Below are 12,332 nucleotides of genomic sequence, written 5' to 3'. Positions count from 1 at the left end.
ATACACACACACACTCAGATACCTATGCATACGTAAAATTATTCAACAACTTGTTTTCTTCTAAATCAGAAATGTCACAAAATGTTCAGGAAAAAGGGAAAAGACTAGATTTTAATTTCATAAATACTAAAAAAATATAGTACACCATTAACTTGCTTAGATTTTTTCACTTATTCAGAAAATTTTCAGCATGCTTTGTTGAAGTTTATAATTTTGTTCTAATCTGCTTTATTTTACCTAAATCTATGTAAGCATACTCTGTGGCATTTTGCTTGTTGTTGTCATCTTCAGATTTTTTTTTTCCTTCCCAAATCAATCTAATTATGAGTGCAATTATTAAAGACATCTTTTCAAGCAGGTCTATGTAAACTACTTCATTTCTTTTGCACCATCTAAATCCAGGCAATCCATCTGCCACAGCTGTCAAAGCAATGCCTGTTAATGATGCCTCCACTCTGCAAAGTAAAGACAGCCTCCAACAATAGTAATTGTAAATAAATTTCTAACAAACTTTACTCTTCTGAGAACTTTAGCTGTAGTAAGAAATACCTTTAATTAATCAGGGATATTGCAAATACAAAATTATTTTGAATCACTAAAAGGCAAAATAAAGGGCGGTTTTGCAGACAGAGAAATTTAAATGGTTTACTTTTTTTCTTTCATGCTAATAAGCCTCATATCCTCCTGCACCTTACCTCCCTCAACAAGAGGATTATGGGGAAAAGATGCAGGACTGGGCAAAATGAATAATTATAATCTGTGTAAGGAACCACTTTATCATCTTCATTTCCGTTGCTGATCCGACAGCTTGTAATTTCATACATCTGCTTTCATTTGTAAAGCACTCACTTATCCTACTCATTCTTTATCTGTTCTGCCTGTTCTTTTTCCTACCCTTTGTTTTTCTTGTTCATATTCAGGTACCTGCTTTTTCTTCTTGAAGTCACAATGCTGGCATAATGAACACAATACAATGGCCTCCGTCAGAGTTCTTTCAGAGTGTAATACGAGCACCACACAGAACATACCCAATCAAACTCATATGTAAATCAAATTTAAGATACTGAACTGCAGTTGTGATCATGATGCCTTTTTACCAAAGCAAATAAAAACAGTGAATATTGATATTAAATGCTAAATAGTTTTATAAATGATAGACAGTAACACCGATGTGTTTCTCTTTTGAACAAATAAGTATGTGTTCTATTCTGCAATGTAAAATGCCTTAAAAATATCCTTTATTTTTCCTGGAAGAGTTCTTTGCTGTCTCACAGATAAAGAGAAAACTAAGTATTAAAAAAACTAATTTATTTTAATTGTGCAGACTTGACCCCTGACAAAAAAACTCCTTATCATCCAGAAAGTTAAAAAAATTCCAGCAGTATAAATGAAAGACCTGCTAACTTTAATATAGGGTTTTTTTTTAATCTTCAGAGTTTCCCCCATATATTTAAACTGAAAGAGGGTAGATTTAGATTGGACATAAGGAAGAAATTCTTTACTGTGAGGGTGGTGAGGCACTGGAACAGGTTGCCCACAGATTTTGTGGATGCCCCTGGAAGTGTGCCAGGTCAGGTTGGATAGGGCTTTGAGCAACCTGGTCTAGTGGAATATGTGTCTGCCCATGTCAGGGGATTGGTCTAGATGATCCTTGAAGGCCTCTTCCAAATCAAACCATTCTATGATTCTTGTGTCTTCAGGACAAAATGTATAATATTATGCAACAGAGTGGCAATTTTCTTAAAAATTATAGAGAAATAGCAGTAAAACAGAGCTGAAGATACTTATTGGTGTTAAAAGGATTTCTAAAAATCATCTGTTGGATGAAGTTTCTAGAAGGAGATTCTGTGAAATACAAATTTATCCAGTCTCAGCAGTAGCTGGTGTGTCCAGCTGCCTTGTAAAAAGCTTGGTGGGTCTTCAGCTGTGATTTTCCTTCTCTCAATGACTTAGTGAGAGTCACATCTGGATCCAACTTCTATTGCGAACCACAAGTTCTCACTTCCCCAAAGAAGAATGCTACTGGCATTTCTCAGGAAAGGAGGAGAGAAACTCCTCTCCATAGAGAAGACAATCTTACTGTCCTTTTATTAATATTGTAATTCAGGGCCCAAAGGAACATCAAAACTGCCTTCTCCCTTCTGCTTTAGAAGAGACTGACCTTTCTCTGTTGGCCCAAAAACCACCCCTGGATACAAGCAGCAGTAATGTGGTAGAAAACCTGAACATCCACTGCACTGTCCTCAACAAAGTCCAAATTTTCTGATGCGTGTAATTTCTTAAAAGCTTAGTATTTAATGTCACTGATCCTGTATCCAGATTACTTTGTAACCCTGGAAAGGTGGGACTACTCCCCCCTGCTGCTTTACATGTGGCCACGTTCTCCTTAGCAGGCCCTAAATTGAGTTAAACATAGACAAATGAACATCTTGCACTATAACAAAAATAACTAATTGGTTCCCCTAAGAAGAAGCTATGGCTCCTTTATTTCTCTCAAAATATTCATAGCACTTTTAGAGATGAAAAACTAAATTCTAACAATGACCATAACCTAATCTTCAAGTGGAAACAAGATAAAAATACACTTATTCTAATACTGTTCAGTCAAAATTAGCTCCTGCTGCAATAATGGCAAGAATTTACAATGCAAAATATAAACAGGTCTTCCAGGTTTGTTCGTTCTTGTCCTTCTGGGAAGGAAGTAGATAAAATAATCTATTTTTGCATCACATCCTTCCCTCCATTCTGATTTCATCAACAACTGCATGCATATTCACACTGGTGAAACAGAAGCAAATATTCATGCTTCTGATTTGACAGATTAAAAAAAAAAAGTATTCCAAGAATTTTTCCAAAGAGACACAAGAAATAATTTATTAGAATTTACAGCTACACTGGTACACAACCCTATGCTTGGCTTATCACTCCACAAAGAAAGATCTGCTTGGATACAGATGTAAAACTGAACAGAGCAGTTTACAGAACGGCTGTGTACATGATTATGTATCTGTAATCTCTAAAATATATATACAGTAATCTGATAATCTAAATGTTCCCTTCTCCTTGAATTATATATTGTTTGAGCAACAGAGGATTTCAGAACTAAAATAAAAATGAGAAATACAGCAGAAATAATACTTTCTTAAAATCACGTCCTTGAGAACATCATAATACAGCACAGAAAAAAAATTTCATCAATTCTCAAACCAGCAACTTTCACCCATCCCCAAATGTGTTGTTATAAAAGAATCAGCACAATTTCTAAACTTTCAAATGCTTTGAGTACTGTATTATTATAATTGCTTATATTTGACATTTTTATAACATAATATCTTAGGAGCTTTATTATTGTTCTTATTGTTTCAAAGTTTCTAAACTAAAAATTTCCCGATGGTTTATTTAAATTAAAGATGATTATCACCATTGGATGTTTTGAGCTTACATTTCCTTTCACCAAATAAAGAAAAGCTTTTATAAACTTATTTTACTTGAAAATCTTTTTAAAATTACTACAACTTTGAACACTGCTCAAAGCTCAAATATTATCAGCAATAAAAAAAAAGGAAAAATGGAAAATTTTTCTTTTACAGATTTATAACAAAAGCTTTTTTATGAAATCAAGAACTGTGGAAATTGTTATGGTTTGAGTTTGATGTTGGAAAAATATATTCAACTTTACAGTATTTATGACTTACTTTGCTTCCCCATTCTATTATGCTTAGAGTAACTAACTAGGTCCATCTGTAGAACAAGAAGTTACTTATTATAGAAACAGTCAAAAAATGAAGTATTAGCTGTCCTGACGAGATGACTTTGCCTCTCATTCGGGCAAACGTACTACACAGCAAAGCTATTTACTACTCTATTTACTAAGCTTGGGAAGTTCAGAGAAAAGAGGGAGACTGATTTCATACAAAAGCCTGGAACATATTTTTAGCTCACATTTTAGTTAACTCATACTGATACTTGTATTTCTGCACCACAAATCAAAAGAAAACAAAGCCAGAACAACTTTCCCTCCCCAGGAAGAGAGAGGCTTTTTACAAGCCCAGTTCTAACGTGGTTTTTTTTTTTGTAAAGGTAAGCAACGGCACAAAATAAAATATTGATGCTAAGAAACTTTCTTACATACCTCTTCAGTACATATCTCTACCAAAAATTTTAAGATTACTTCAGTTCACTGCGTATAAATAACCAAGATTTGGATTGCAAAACATAATGACCTGGAACCAGATCATCCTGAAACATCAGCATCAATTTTGAAATCTCTGACCAAAATTAAATGTCCACTTCTTTGGGAGGAACGAAAGGTAGCTCTAAATTCTGCATGTTTATTAAAAAGTAATTAAAAAACACATGAAGGCAGGCAGTGGAACGACATGTACATGTAAAGTACCACGTTATATTTTCAAGACTGGGCCCTAAAATAGGATCCACAGATGTTGAAAACTTCCTATGTCCTAGAATACAAAATTGTGTCAAATGTGTGACCTTGTTATAACCTAAAGCTTACAGATGGTATATACTTAACTCTGAATAACTTGCTATAGAATTCATATACTTAAAGACAGCCCCATACATCTTGCTGCGAAATGCATACTTTGTTGCATCAGTTGCATACAGAATTTTTTGCAGAATATGATAGGACAGCAGTAAATGCCTCAATTAATCATTATGTATCTTTATCCTCCCATTTACAATTATATAAGCTAAAAACATTTTCTTGATTGCTTTTTTTCCCCAACTTAATATTATTGGTCACCACTAAATTATAAGAATTCACCTGTGCACAAATTTCAGGTGTACTGAACCAAAACAAAATAAATTATAATTTTTTTAAGATGCTACTCTTGCACACAATAAACATATTCAGTAATTGATACTCATCTTTGCATTTCCTTCAAGATATCTCTTCGAAAATTGTGAGTCATTGTCTTGTGCATTTTCTCCTTTCTCACAGGGGAACAGCATAAAAATATTTCAAGTATCACAGGGAAGCTTTACTCAATTCGTGAGCTTGGTCGGAAGGTGGAGCTCTATACTTGCCTGTATCACTTAGAGCACATAAAATCTGCAACTCCATGTGAAAACACAGAACTACTCACAAAACAAACCTGCATTTAACTCCAAGATACAATTTGTTTCATAAATACGGCAGGCCATGTCTGATAATAAATAGCTCCTCTCCTAGTATTTGGAACGATTTTCAATATGTTAAGAAAGTCACAATGAAATTTAGCATGTTTAAGGTCTCTCTTTCAAGGAATAGGTTTGCATTCTTTAAAAAAAAATTGTAAGATAGCTGATACTTACAGGCATCTCTGATATACAACAACATGGCTACAAAAATGTAGTCAACTAAATTCAGGGTGATACTGTCAGCAAATAGAGCATCCCAGACAACCAGAAGATCCTGAAGTGGGAATTCACGTCCAAACAGGAGCCTTACCCATCGCCTGAAAAAAAGGGAAAAGTTATGATTTGTATTTCTCCATTTTAGCAAGTATGGTTAAGTCAGGACACATATCCCAGGATCAACTACAGTCCTAAACATTTTACCAGAAAATTTTGCAAAGCATCAAGAGCTGTGATAACGACTTGTCCAATTGTATTTGTGAAAATGTTACTGCATCTACATCAAAGAAATTATACATTACAGACTGTAGAAGCTTCACTGACTAATATTATTATGTGGGTGACCCTCAAAGGACAAAATATATCAATCCCATATACCACATTTTTGAGGATTTAGTGTGATAGTGACCTAAGATGAAACAGAGAAAATATTATGCAAAAATGGCCTGGAACAGCAAAAACAGGAGGGTGAAGTCAGTAGTTTATGAGAAGCCCTGAAAAGCCCAGTCAAGTGAAAGCCAGTTCAGAAGCAGATGCCGAACAGCAACTAAAATGGACCAGGTCACAGTTACTGCACAGGGGCTTTCTCCCTGTTATGGATGAAAGTGTCTGAAGCTCCATGTAAAATATGCTATGGATGCTATTTTCATTAAATCTAATTTAAATCTTTACAGATTTAGTGATAATCTGCATGTAGACTATACTGTTAATTCCTGTTCGTTTCTGTGTCCTTTTCATACCTAGCAAAATGTGAAAATTTGTCATATTAAATGCAGTATTTGCTTGAGGCTGGAAACTTGAGATGCAGTAGAAGAAAATTGTTTCTCTAGATTTCTCATTTCTAGTTCTGACTCTTACACTGATTCACTTGGTGACCTCAGGAAAGGCACTTCTCTTCCCTATTCCAGAACGGACCCAATAGCTTTGTATCTTTTTAGGTAGGATTATCTAAGGTCACATTTGAACGAGCTAAAGAATAGTTAGTAACATTAATCCTGAAATAGTTATTACGAAATGGACTTAAAAATAATGAATTACATTTTTAGCTGGGATATGCAAATAGCTACGCATGTGGAATCTGTTTATTCAGTGGCAAGAAAAGATTGATTGCAAATTTCTGCTAAGCAAATTAAGTCATTCTTTAAAACTCACAAAAATTTCTAAAAAGGCAACTAGAAATTTCTTGTTCAGGATTAGTTTCACTCGTAAGAATTCACGTTTAACCACTTTTGTTCCAGAACTCATTGTTGGTTTAAGGCATCTGGGGTTTTGTTTTTGCTTTTTTTTTTCTGATTACAGTAATAAAGAAAATACTGGACAAATGAATTCCAGCATGCCAGTCTAGCACAAGCTTTGAAGATAGTAAGAATCTGTACAAAAAGACAGTCTCTTATAAAAGAAATTCAAAGGGACTGTTGTGAGTCAAGGTTTTGTTCACTAAACTTTTACCCATGCCACTGGAACCATATGTACAATCCACAAAAATATCCATGTACAGATTTAGAGATCACTACATAGAATCTTTTCCTTGCAAGATATGTTCCTTTTTAAAAGTGAAAACACATGATTTCAAAGGCAGCATCATCTCACTCTCATATCAAACATTTATGTTCTAAGGTCTTGTAACTTTTTATGTTAGTACAGGAATTACAAAGTCCCAGTATTAGGTACAACAAAACAAAAACTCTGTATTTCCCTCTCTGATCAAACCCCTTTCCTATGAAGACTTATTTTGAGACCTCAGAAAAAGAATCAGAATTGTTAGATAAAAGCAAGGCTTATCTAGTGCATTTAATACCATGCCTATTCGACCTAAGGGATTTCGCCATAGAGTGGCACATTACCCTGCAGTGCCTAGCCTACAGGATACTATTGTCCTGTGGTGACACAAACATTACCCAAACTCTGTGTGAAGCCCATTACCTGCATTAGCAACTCCTCCCACCTGTAAAACCACAACTTTCAAGTTACACAAACTGTTAGACAAGAAATCTCAACAAAGCTTGAAGCATTTGAGCTGACTTTGCTTGTAACTACCCAAGTCTCATTCAAAAGCCTTACTAAGACTCTAATACACTTCAACAGAAAAAATACCCCATGGTGTAATGGGATTTATTAGTCCTTTATTAGAAATCTCTTTTGCTTCTTTACTACTTCATTATGCAGCGTTAATCGTTTGTAGATGCAGGTTTATTCTGCTCAAGCAGAAGTCATTCCTTTTTTTTCTCCTGCTTTTATATTTTCTCCTGGGAAAATTAAATCTCATTCCCCAGAGGTATCATGTTTCACAGATGTAGACGGCTGAAGAACAACTGGACTTCCTTTTGCAACCATAATATTGCCGTTAATTATTTGAACCTTCCTGTCTTAAAAGGAGTAAGCAATTTATACTGTTGCAAATGCATATTTACTAACTGCTCTCTTGTTTTTTTCAGCAATGTTTAGCTCACAGCATCTATAAACCGAGGGCCCTATTGCCTATGAACCATGCTGCCATATGGCAGGACTTCACTCAGCTTTTATATTCATAAAAAAAGATCTTAATTCTTTAACTAAGTGTCCACACTGAAAAGCTGTCTTTCAAACTAACACATTTTTATTTCTTTTACAAATATTTGCAGAGAATTAAGACACCCTTAATAATTGCCTTGGATATGATAAACCTTTTTGTTTCTCACACCCCCCCCTCCATTTTGGTTGTTTTTTTTTTTTTTTTTTTTGAGATGGCTGTCTGTGTTTTAATTATTGTTCTGTCCTGTTAATCTTGCCTTACATCTGTTACACCTGCAGACTGTGAGACTCACAATAGTATACCTTTTATCACATGTGGTAATACAATAATTCATATTTTACCAGGCACACTTAGCAATTAAAATCTACAAAAATCCCCCAGATTCTTTAAAGCCATAATACACTAAGGTACTACTACCTACATTGTAGAATATGTAACCGTATCTTCCACTTATGATTCCTATGATTCCTATGTAATTAAACCAATATTCTCAAGAGATCGGTAATTACTAGCAATAGATAACGATTCATTAATGACCTTACAATATAGGGAAAGCAGGAGAAAACTCAGCATTAGTAAAGCCATTAAATAAGGCAATGATCCAGTTTTACCAGTTTTAACTAACACCACAACCATTTTGACTGAGATTTACAGGACAATTCCCCACGCATCAAAATTTAAACTTATGTTATGTGTTCCATATATTTAGCTGCTTATCTTCTCAGTCTTCTTGGAAGGCAGAGAATTCTTTTAAAAAAAATTAAATAAGCCCAAGAAATGGTTACAAATGAGGCAAAACAAATAGTTTAGGAATGTTTATGAGGCCAAAACAACAATGAAATCAGAAAGAATAAGAAAAACTGTAACAACAGGAAAAGGGAAAGCATCACTCTGAAGCTAAATGACTTGATCTAGGACTTAAAACTTGACAACAAGGTGCCTAAAAAATTCTACTGTTAAGAGCATGTTTTCAGTCATTTATACATTTGCTAAACTCAATGTTCAGTACATTTCCACTCCAAGCATCTGCTCAAGGCTTGATTTTTTTCATTCATTGATACTATTCATTAGAAAAAGGCTAAAAAAATTCTGCTCGTGCTTAACTTAGTTTTTTCTGCAAGCATTTCACTAAGGTCTAGAATCAAAACAACAAGGTCTCTGGTATTTTCCTTTTTACTGTGCATATAAAAAAAAGAGAAGCCCAAATTTGGTAATTCCTTGTTTGACCTAAACACAGCAGAGTGAAGATTTCCACAGAGCATGTTCTGTTTCTTCCAAACTCTTGCCACCAGCCCAAAAATGCATCTGCCACCCCATGCTTCATCCCAGCTACACTATTCTTCCTGCATGGGAAATGGTAAAAGTGTATATCATCCCCTGCAACGGCTACTGTCAGTTAGGGGATGTGGTGGCAGAAGATGCTGTCGTTTCCAATGCTTGCAAGACTAGTCGAGGTCTTTCAGAGAAAGGATGGTCAGTAGGATTTTGCAGGATGTAATTTCATTTTCAATGCAAATCTCACTGCCTTTTTTTTCTAATAAGAAAATTATTTAAATGGACTGTAAGTATTGAAAAGAACACCATCTTATCAAAACTAAGCACTCGGAAGCTGAGAAATGCCAAAATTAACATCAGTTGTTTACTAACTGAGAAAATGATATGTAAGCTCTGTCTCTTTAAACTCTGTCATGAATTATGTTCAAGCAAACATTTGTAGCCAGTGCAATTTACTATGTAAAGTCATGGTCAATAATTTAGGAGAAAGGGTAGACAGACTTGAGCTGTGATCTGCTTGTTCAAAAATAAGATATGGAAAAAGGATGAGGAGTGACATTTGTATAACACTTTCAAAAGAGCTTAAAATTATACAGAAGATGAAGACTTTAGTGGTTCAATGCCAGCCAGTAAGCACTATGCTGGGCAGACTTGATGCCTGCACTATGATTTCAGGCTGTTTCTAACCTATGGACACGAGTGGGCTGCAGATGAGGAAGGCTGAGTACCTCCTCCAGGAGGTAACATGGGGGCTACTGCTCCTACAGCAGCGCTCACCAGCACTTGCATGCAAGAGAAGGAAAGACACAGCAAAAGCACCCTCAGAAGAAGACATTTGATTCCAGAAACTCTCACAGATTTGAGAGTTGCAAGAGGCAGTCAGAGGGGAGATAGGCAAGTTCAATCAGAGGATGTTACTTTCTTTTAGTGACACAAAGGACAAGAAGGAGACCAATCAAGACAAGCCTCAGCAACATTCCAGCTTAGACCTGTTACACAGCCCATTTCTCCAGTGCTCCATCTCCTTCCTTAAAAAATCTCATTTTTATTAAAACTTCCATGGCTTTATATGGTTTAGGATTTTGTACTGAATGTCCTTAAGAGATTAATAAAACCTTCAAATGATACAAGACAGAGAAGGAAACATGCCGGAAGTATAATCACAACCTGTTCTTTCAGCTACTCTTCTATAAGGCTTTTGTGGAAGGGCAGTACTGCTTATGGTGCATGAGAAACTCTTAATGATCACAGATGAGAAGAAAAGCAAAACAGCTAAGTGTCACAACTAACAAAATGGCATTTCTAAGATAAACAAAACCTTATTAAAATCCAATATTTTGTCGAACAGAAAAAAGCCTGTGAAACCCCTATAAAGTAAAAAAAACTGGTTTAAGAAGTTATGTGGGAAGCTCACCAGACTTTCAGGGATTTACAGAGACTTCTAATGTGTTCGATTTAAACACTGAGAATTTTACACACGGCATACCCTCATATGCACACTACCCATAAATGATGTACAGTGTGATATTGTTACAGCATATGCTCCATTTTTTGCCTTAATCTACTTAACTTGTGAAGGGAATGAAAACAGACATCTTGCTAGAAGATGTGTTTACTTCAACCATAAATTCAAATGTTAATTCTGGATTTATTAGATAAAATTATGTGGCCTTTGTCATTTGAGAAGGCAGACAAGATGATCAGATTTTCCTTAGGCTGTAAAACATTTAAATATTATAGATTTCTCCCACATTGTCTCCAGCAGTGTATGCTGATTGTAAAAAAGTGTGTGTGATAAGGAGGGAGAAAGTATGTGCCAGCATCTAACACATCATCCAGCTTCTCTTTAGACTGAGAGATAATAGTGAGTATATAAAAAGATTCTTCTTATGGGTGTCTGCCTTATCTGTTTAAGTAATTTCAGACTTGTATATGGAATACTGTTCTGCTAGAGAATGACATACATGCTTTAATGTGTCTAAGTAGGATTGTCCTGTTCTGGACTCCCATAAAGGTTGTTCACTTCACCCAGCTTCTCCTGTATTAGCTGCGTGAAGATTTGGTGGATCATTGCACCAAATACAGGAATCAGGGCCTTGCTGTTGGGTGGATACATGGTTGGTTATCAGTTTTCCCTTTTCTGTTTCAAATTCAGTTTGGCTTGTGGTCACATCTGTACAGTTTTAAGTTTTACACAGTTATATTAAAAACTCCTCAACCTTAAAAACTGTGATATCCACGATCTTTCTGCTCCAGCTTAGACACTGGAGTCTTAATACAAAGGTAAAAATTACAGTGTTTGAAAACAATTCAAATAAAAAAGAAACTAGACATTTACATTACAGATTATATGGGTTTCAAATCTACCATACGTTTTCCTGTCAGAAAAGAAGCATTTAAAATTAAAGAATAATGATAATAAACACTCATTTATTAATATAAATCTACTCAAATTTAGGCTAAGTGATGAACAAGAATATCGTACATAGTTTACTTTGTTGCCTTCCTTCCACTTGGGAAAAAGGTTTTGATTTCTCTATTGGCATTTCCTCCTACTGTACATATCCTGAACTTTTTTATAGTAATTACCTGATCAAACACAGACTAGCATATCTCTTTAAAAAAAATACCTTGAATTTCATTTTTACTAAAAAGGGACACAAGCATCTAGTTCTTATGTGGATTATTTACTTTCCCATTTGATTTCTTTCAGATTGCTGGCAAAGATTACTCAGTTTTGCATTGTGTTTTGGGAAAATTCTATGCATTACCTTATTAATGAAGGTTTTGCTTTCTAAAAAATGAATTCCTAATAATTACTTTTCCTTCTCACTGTAATTTAGCCTTCTCTGCAAAAGCACTTACTGCAGTTTTAAGCCAGACCAATCCTAATATATTCACTTGCAGAAATGCACGTAAGGAAAAAACTAAACTCCTATGTCACTCCTATCCTCAAAAAGGTTAAGAAGCATCCAAGGAACTACAGGCCTGTCAGCCTCACCTTGATCTCTGGAAAGATGACGAAGTAGCTAATTCTGGAAACCATTTCCAGGCACACGAAACACAAGAAAATCACAAGGAGTGGTCAGCAACTGGCTTTTCTGTAACACTACAAATTTCAAAAACAGAGCTAGGAACTTGAATCTGTTTAGAAGAGAAAACAGAAAGCCATTTCCTAAGTTTTCAGCAG

At 35.1% G+C, this 12,332-nt stretch overlaps 1 protein-coding gene across 5 annotated transcripts in view; it reads right to left on the bottom strand.

The window, feature by feature from the left end:
* TBC1D5 (TBC1 domain family member 5) overlaps positions 1-12,332 on the bottom strand; it is a 318,296-nt gene that overhangs the window by 75,383 nt on the left and 230,581 nt on the right. For all 5 annotated transcript variants that reach the window (XM_017732138.1, XM_017732139.1, XM_017732137.1 and 2 more), the window contains one exon: positions 5,314-5,456. In XM_017732138.1, the coding sequence (XP_017587627.1) occupies positions 5,314-5,456 (143 nt within the window). The remainder of the gene's footprint in view (positions 1-5,313; positions 5,457-12,332) is intronic.

This window comes from Corvus brachyrhynchos, unplaced genomic scaffold (assembly GCF_000691975.1).
Source record: "Corvus brachyrhynchos isolate BGI_N302 unplaced genomic scaffold, ASM69197v1 scaffold53, whole genome shotgun sequence".
In the NCBI taxonomy this organism is placed as follows: domain Eukaryota; kingdom Metazoa; phylum Chordata; class Aves; order Passeriformes; family Corvidae; genus Corvus; species Corvus brachyrhynchos.
The sequence above is the reverse complement of the archived record's forward strand: the minus strand, read 5'-3'. Positions and strand labels throughout refer to the sequence as shown.